The sequence below is a fragment of the Engraulis encrasicolus genome, chromosome 10 (genome assembly GCF_034702125.1).
Source record: "Engraulis encrasicolus isolate BLACKSEA-1 chromosome 10, IST_EnEncr_1.0, whole genome shotgun sequence".
NCBI classification, from domain to species: domain Eukaryota; kingdom Metazoa; phylum Chordata; class Actinopteri; order Clupeiformes; family Engraulidae; genus Engraulis; species Engraulis encrasicolus.
In genome coordinates, this window is record NC_085866.1 from 1,384,524 (window position 1) to 1,393,474 (window position 8,951).

The 8,951-nt window shown below is 46.4% G+C and overlaps 1 protein-coding gene across 1 annotated transcript in view; it reads right to left on the reverse strand.

The window, feature by feature from the left end:
• Positions 1–286: 286 nt before the first annotated feature.
• The window catches only part of LOC134456391 (chemokine-like protein TAFA-2), a 23,920-nt gene continuing 15,255 nt past the window's right edge, over positions 287–8,951 (reverse strand). Inside the window, exon 4 of the mRNA XM_063207756.1 lies at positions 287–399. Coding sequence (XP_063063826.1) covers positions 287–399 — 113 coding nt within the window. The remainder of the gene's footprint in view (positions 400–8,951) is intronic.

Genomic DNA, 8,951 nt, shown 5'->3' on the forward strand with positions numbered 1-8,951 from the left:
AGCCAGGTGTGCCCAGGCATGACAGGTGTTCAGGTCTGGTGCCTTGTCACATAAAGAGAATCACAACTGTCAATCTTACCCCTGATCCTCAACACCCGAGACAATGCCTGATGTTCTATTTTTCCGAGTCGTACAAATATCAAAACAGTGTTTGATGGCTATGATTTGCGATCGCCAACTCCTGGATTGGCAGGTGTGCCAAGGTGTGCCAAGGTGTGCCCAGGTGTAGGCTGGTCTGGCCTGGTCCCTTCTCCTCTACTCCAGGTATTCCTGCTCGGCTCCGTGTTCAGGTGCGCCAGCCTCTGTTTGGTCCTCTGATGGTTCCGTTGCCCCTGGTAATGACTCTAGGGGCGGGGCCTGGGTTGGTGTGGGGACGGACAGGTAGCGCTACCGGGTCACCTGTAGATGAGGAGAGGAGAGGACAGTAGAGGAGGGGAGAGGAGAGGAGAGGAGAGGAGAGGAGGGGGGGATATGAGAGGAAGAGAGGAGAGGAGAGGAGATGAAAGTTGAGAAGAGGAGAGGAGGGGAGAGGAGGGAAGAGGAGAGGAGGTGGGGAGAGGAGGGAGGAGAGAGAAACCATTATAATCCACCATCGACCCACCACTAACAAATAAGTGTGTGTGTGCGTGCGTGCGTGTGCATGTGTGTGTGCGTCTGTGTCTGTGTCTGTGTGTGTGTGTGTGCCATAATCCATGCTTGTCTGAGTCACACACCTACAGCATTCATAACAATGCGGCTCTATAACCAGTCACACAAGGAGTGGCAACACACACACACACACACACTCACACTCACACACACACAGACACACACACACACACACACACACACACACACACACACACTCACACTCACACTCACACACACACACACACACACACACACACACACACATAGATAAACTGCAGAGACAACTGTCTTTAATTGGACTGCAGACTGTTGATATAATGATGTAATTAGAACAGATGGCTCATGATAAAAGAACATGCACACACACACACTTGCGCAGACACACACACACACACTCACACACACACACTCACACACACACACACACACACACACTCTTACACACACACACACACCTTCATCACACACACACACACACACACACACACACACCACAAACACACACGCGCAGACACACCACGCACCACACTACACACACAGACACACAGACACAGACACACACACACACACACACACACACACACACAAACATACAAAGCCATCCTTCCATAAAAAACCGAGACCAACCGAGAAAAAGAAAAAGATAAACCGAGAGAGCCAAAATAGAGAGAGAGAGAGAGGGAGAGAGAGAGAGAGAGAGGGGGAGGGAGAGAGAGAGAGAGAGAGAGAGAGAGAGAGAGGGAGAGAGAGAGAGAGTTGCAAACACAACATGGTAGACCATTTAAAACGCAGAAACGATGGTAGAGAAACATTCAAATAGCGAAGAAAGACAGTACTCGCTTCGCTGATGCCCCTCCTCTGTGGAGAAAACAATATATTTTCCCCACAGTCATAGCTTGTTGGCTTGTAGCCCAAAGGTTTCCGGTTCGACTCCCAAACCAACAGGTTAGTGGGGTAATTTGCAATCATCATTCCGAGGTTCACCAGAGGTACTCTCGTGATTCCAATCGACTCTTGTGATTCCAATAGACACGACTCTTGTGATAGACAGAAACACAGAGGTAATATGACAATTTGCAATCACAAGAGGTCATTCTCATCCCATGCGAATAGAGCAGTGTTTCTCAACCATTTTTTAGGCGAGGCACCCTTTCAATTCATTAAAAATGTCAAGGCAACCCAAACCACCAAGCTGTAACATCTGATACCACACAAGCTTAGAAAATAACACATTTGGAAATGTCACACGACATGGGGCGACCTGCAGATGAAAGATTCTGACTAACATAACCTTATCAATTTTGGCAAATATGTATTATATTACATAATTTATTGATCAGCCACGTTTCTGCGCCACCCCTGAGGGTGGCCTGCGGCACCCCAGGGTGTCCCGGCACCCCAGTTGAGAAACACTGGAATAAGGCATAACTCTTAATGTGATTCTTATGCAATTCTTATAATGTAGACATGACTTCACGCAGCTAATACCCCTTCGGGGATCATTTGAAGCGCGTACAGCACCGCATCCATCCTGCACTGATGCCAATGCACTGATGCCAACAGCTGATGGATGTTTTACAGAATTCAACAAGATGAAAACAAATCCCTCGAGCCAAATCATCATTAACCCCCACCCCCCCACCCGCCCCTTCTTACTTCACAGTTTGATTCTGTGCATCAGCGTTACAGAAATATGGATTTCTCACGTCCACTTGCCGTTCCCACCCATATTAAATATTCAGAGGAATCACTGTTTCTAAAGATACCCTGCCAGTCCAACACACCGCTCCAGAACTTGCACGACTGAAGTATTCGCTAACCTACCATGACTCACGTGTGAATTTAAGTGCCATAGGGTTCAAGATGATGTCGGTTCACCAGCAAGTACAGCGTCAGGATACCAAAACATTTTGGACCATTTTTTCAGGCTCCCAACCTTGTGGGAAAAGCTGGAGTGAGCTTCCTCCTCTTCCAACATGACAATGCAGTTCTTGTAATGTAGACACGACATCACGCAGCTAATACCCCTTCTGGGATCATTTGAAGCGCGTACAGCACCGCATCCTGCACTGATGCCAGCAGCTGATGAATGTTTTACGGAAATCAACAAGATAAAAACAAATCCCTCACCTCTCACTTCTCCTCAGAAAGGCAGTTTGATTCTGTGCAGCGTCACAAAGATGTGGATTTCCCACATCCACTTGCCATTCCCACCCTTATTAAATATTCAGAGGAATGGCTGCTTCTAAAGATATCCTGGGCTGGACTGGCCATCTGGCATAGGGGGAATTTCCCTGTGGGCCCTGCACCCTATGTAAAGATTTCTGAAAATAGGGGCCCACGAGGGTGCAGGGCCCACTGGTGAGTCAGTTCTGTGCCGCTAATTTTGAAGTTCCCTTTGAAGCCAAAAGTGCCCGGGCCCTATTTCCCCGCCAGTCCAGCCCTGAAGATACCCTGCCAGTCCAACAGACCGCTTTATAACTTGCACTACAGTATGTTGCCAAATGTATTCACTAACCTGCCTTGACTCACATATCAATTTCACTGCCAGCATCCCATCCCTAACCCCATATGGTTCAATGGTGTTCAGCTTTTAGTTAGTTAGAGTTAGAGTTAGAGTGTAGTCCAACAGACCGCTTTATAACTTGCACTAATACAGTGCTTCTCAACCCTGGGGTCGGGACCCCTATTTGGGGTCACATATAATTCAAATGGCGTCGTCTGAGATGTCAGAAAGTGTGTGTAGAAAAAAGAATACTGATACATTTTACTAATTAATATAACACAACTACTCAATATTCTCTTTGAAACACCATTTACAATCGTAGACCGCCATAAATATCTGTAGGTTTAATAATCTACAACTTAACATAGCTCAGTCATGTTTAAATTTTTGTCATGAAAAATGCGTTATGGGGTCAACAGAAATGTGGGGTGACAAAATAAGTTGTTCCCATGGCAAAATAGGTTGGGAACCGCTGCACTACTGTATGGTGCCAAAAGAATTTGTTAAACCAGAGATTATTTAAGTATATAGAGATGTGCCAATGTAATAGGTTGCTATGGGCACCTAACATGACCAGGTTCCGGTCTGCCTAAAGGGGCGTGTCATAATACTCCTAGCATTGAATAGAACAGTCCTTAGGTCTGCCTAAAGGGGGATTCCCCCCCTCCCCCTTGCAATAATAGAACCTGGAAACAATGGGCCAATGGAACCTCTCTCTCTCTCTACTCTCTCTGGCTAAACTGCCTTGACTCACATATGAATTTAACTGCAACATCCCATTTGTAACCCATGCAGTATGATTCAATATGGTGTCCACGTTTTGCAGCTAATACAGTGTCAGGACACCAAAACATTTTGGACCATTTTGCCATGCTCCCAACCCTGTGGGAACAGTTTGGAGCAGTGAACACCGTATCAGTGAGCACACGTATCAGTGAACACCGAAGCACAATCAGGACCGGCGATGGAAAAAGCCCCTGCAGCCGCCCACTTCAAAAGTGGCGATCACAGCGGCAGTGCGCTCAGATATATAGGCGTGGAACGTGTGGATAAGTCACCTAGAGGTTGCACACAACAAGGTCCATAAAGACATGGATGACAGAGTATTGTGTGGATGAACTTGGCTGGCCTGCACAGAATCCTGACCTGAACCCAATAGAACAGTGGTCCTTAACCTTTTTTACTTAACGCACCCCCTTTCCTGTGCCGAATACAAGCCGCACACCACCAACACAAACTTCTGCACGTGTATATGCACTAAAAAAATGTTTTAAGTTATTAATTACAATGATTCTTGCTTGAGACATTAATCAATACCTTAATGACTTAAAATGGGGTCCATAACATGTGCTAATTTGGTCATAATCTGACCTAACTATAGTGTTTGCCAGCATAATTTTGGTCACAACCTCAACATAAACAAAATTCTGCGCACCCCCTGGAATCTCTGGCGCACCCCCAGGGGATGCCCGCACCCCAGTTTAAGAACCACTGCAATAGAACACCTAGGATGAATTAGAGTGGAGACTGAGAGCCAGGCCTTCTTGACCGACTTCAGTGTGTCACCTCACCAATGTGGTTTTAGAAGAATGGTCAAAAATTCCCAAAAACACACTACTCAACCTTGTGGAAAGCCTTCCCAAAAGGTGGACCAACAACATATTGAAACGTATGGGGTTTAGGAACTGGCACTTAAATTCATATGTGAGTCAAGGTAGGCCAGCAAATACAGTTTGCTAGTTTTTAGTTTAAATTTGTTGCCTCAAAGTGCAGCTCTTTGGCAAAAAATGCCAAAAACAACAAAAAATGAAAGAGGATTTCAAGCAAGGACAAAAAAATCCTTTAGGTCAACAAGAGAATGAATGCCAAGCACTGGATTCATATTCCTCCATGAAACATTATAACCACTTAAAAGGGGCAGCCGTGGCCTAGTGGTAAGAGAGTTGGTCTTTCAATCTAGGGATTGCAGGTTCGAATCCCCACTGACCTCTCCCTACATCTCCATCCATGGCTGAAGTGCCCTTGAGCAAGGCACCTAACCCCACATTGCTCCAGGGACTGTAACCAATACCCTGACAAATAATAACTGTAAGTCGCTTTGAATAAATGAAAGCGTCAGCTAAGTGCAATGTAATGTAATGTAATGTAATGTAAAACTGCACAAAATAGCGCTTTTCTGTCTGGAAACATAAATGACGAAGCAATAATATCACATAATAATATTACATCTTTAGTCGTGATATCCTCAGCATATCAGTAGAAATACCAACAGCTGCACGGGTGATTTACGGGAATAGACACAACTCTTCATGCATTAAAATGATGGACCTTAAATGCCCAATGATTACTGTGAAAGCTACACACATGCACACACAAACACACACACACACACACACACACACACACACACACACACACACACACACACACACACACACACACACAAACACACACACACCATCATCATCATCATCATCATCATCGGCGGACACTCGTGGTCGAGTATGTCTGTCCTCCTTCTTGGTCCTTGTGGGTCTTCAGATGGGCGAAGAGGCCAATCCTGGACCCACATACTTTGGGGCAATGTGGGCATGGGTGGGCAGGGGTAGTTATGGGTTTTGGTGGAACTTTGTTGGTGGAGGTGATCTCTTTCTTCCGTTTGCGTTTCTGCTCTGCAGCACTGTGGAGATCCCTGTTGTATTGTGCAGCCCCCTCTCTAACCACTTTTCTCCAGGCAGGTCTGTTCCTCACTGTAGTCTCCCAGGTGTTAAGGGGTATATGGCACTTCCTGATGTTGTCCTTGATGTTGTCTTTGTACCTTTTCTTTTGACCTCCTGGGGCACGTTTCCCTTGGAGAAGCTGTGAGTACAGGACTTGTTTGGGTAGTCGAGAGTCTTGCATTCGAATGACATGGCCAGTCCATCTAAGTTGGTGTTGTGCAATGATGGCTGTGATGGTAGGGATGCCAGCCTCCTCCAGGACACTGGTATTTGTTCGATAATCCTCCCAGGTTATCCTGAGGATTCTCCGTAGATGTCTTTGATGGAAGGCTTCCAGTGATTTCAGGTGTCTACTATATGTGGTCCAGGTTTCTGACCCATAAAGGAGAGTGGGGAGCAGTATCGCTTTATAGACCAGGATTTTAGTCTTTGACTGAAGATCACGGTTTTCAAACACCCTTTTCTTAAGTCGCGAGTATGCTGCGCTGGTGCAACTAAGGCGGTGGTGTATCTCATCATCAATGGTGGCTTTAGATGATAGAAGGCTGCCAAGATATGGGAAGTGGTCTACATTTTCCAATTTGGTATTTTCACACACACACACACACACACACACACACACACACACACACACACACACACACACACACACACACACACACACACACACACACACACAAACACACACACACACACACACACACAAACACAAACACACATGCACATGCTCACGCTATGCATGCAAATACTCAAGCACATGCACATGCACACACGCACGCACACCCACACACACAAGCACAAAGAAACAGTTATGACAGCAAATTATGAATATGAGATTTTCTCAGTTCAAATAGCACAAACACACACACACACACCCACACACACACACACACACACACACACACACACACACACACACACTGCTCCGCACGCGATGGGAGTTGGATAACTGTCGACATTCGTGACTTGTGTGACGTCAATGACTCTTGTGATAAATGGGAGAGACAGGAGGGAAAGCCCACTGTGTGTGTGTGTGTGTGTGTGTGTGTGTGTGTGTGTGTGTGTGTGTGTGTGTGTGTGTGTGTGTGTGTGTGTGTGTGTGTGTGTGTATATGTGTGTGTGTGTGTGTGTGTGTGTGTGTGTGTGTGTGTGTGTGTGTGTGTGTGTGTGTGTGTGTGTGTGTGTGTGAATATTTCATTAGCTCTAAATTCAGAAAGCCTCTCTGACAGACACTACAAAGAGATACAAGATGACACGGACGCACACAGACACACACAGGCAGGCACGCACATAAGCACGCACACACACACAGGCAGGCACGCACATAAGCACGCACACAGACACACACAGGCAAGCACGCACATAAGCATGCACACAGGCCCACACGCAAAATCCAAATAAGCACGCACGCAGGCCCACATGCATATAAACGCACAGGTGCACACGCAGGCACACAGGCACGCACACAAACACACACACACACACACAAACATACAGATGAACAGGCGCGCATGCAGGTACACACACACACACACACACACACACACACACACACACACACACACACACACACACACACACACACACACATTCACACACATATGCATTTTACAGTAGATGGTACCGTCCTCAGGGAAAGAGGTCCTCTATTATGACGTCAATCAGAGCTTTCAGATATACAGAGGTGTGTGTGTGTGTGTGTGTTTTGTGTGCGTGTGTGTGTGTGTGTGTGCGTGCGTGCGTGTGTCTGTGTGTGTGTGTGTGTGTGTGCGTGTGTGTGTGTGTGTGTGTCTGTGTGTGTGTGTGTCTGTGTGTCTGTGTGTGTGTGTGTGTGTGTGTGTGCGCGCGTCTGTGAGCTTATAGATATTTGGGCACAGGGAAGAATGAGGGCAATGGAAGCCTGCACAAGTTCCACATGGAACACTGTGATGTCACAGAAGCCCACTCTCCTTCCATCCAATCAGTGACTTGTATCTCCGCCTCACTGTACAGTGACTTCATCCGGAAGTCCTACTTCTTCCATATGCAGAAGGCGTAATTAATCGACTTTATTATATGGTGTGACGTCATCGGTCGAATGCTCCATTCATTTCAACGGGGCTCCCCAACGTTCGCACGTCTGTTATTTTTCGATAATGGACGGGTTGGTCTATAACAGACCGCTGTCAATGGCAACAAGACTTTTCACTGCTAAAGCGACTTTTCAACAAGACTCTAATCAGCTGCTGTGATAGACAACACCTGTTGTCCTGGCTACCTAGCTGTTGCCTAGCGGTGTTCCACAACGGCACTGTTTTGTTTTGCGCAGCAACAATCTTAACATTAAATAGGCATAAAGAAATGTCCCCGCCATGTGTGAATCATTTAAGTATATCCATATAATAAGCGGGTTAACTTTCGGCGAGTCGGTCGCTTTGTGGAATAGCAGCACTTCAGACCGCTCCGCGTCGGGGTCTAAAGATTCTCTCTGTCGTGCTGCTATTCCACGGTAGCGACCTTCTCGCCTAACGTTAACCCTTACATGTCAGTGGTTCCCAAACTTTTGGATCTACAAATATTTCCACATCATATTCCAAATGCAAAACACTTTTTTGTCCACTAATGTTGCAACATGTTGCCATCATAGATATGTAGCGGAGGCTAACTAGCATAGTTGGCATGGAACATTAATGTAAAAAACCTCCCTCCCAAAGCCTCATACAGTATCAGTAGCGCTGGGCTAGGGGATTGGTCCTTTAGTCCAGCGGTATCATACTGTGACTCCCATTTCCGGACCGTTGTAGTTGACAAGGTGACAGGTTCGCGTCCCCGAGGAACACCTCCGTTCCAGACACAATGTAATGCAATTGCCATCACGTATAATTGTATAGACTTGAAATCATGTATAGACTTGCCATCATAGACACGTACTGTATATTGTATAGGCTTTATGCGGGTATTCTCTCCTATAGGACCTCTCCCCCCCCCCTGTAGGACCTCCAGGACACCGGTGTGGTGCGTGCATGATGAACCGGTGATGTAGTGCGTGTAGTAGGCTTTCAACCAGGAAGCAAACAGAATCCGGTTGACAGACAGACAGAGAGACAGACATACAG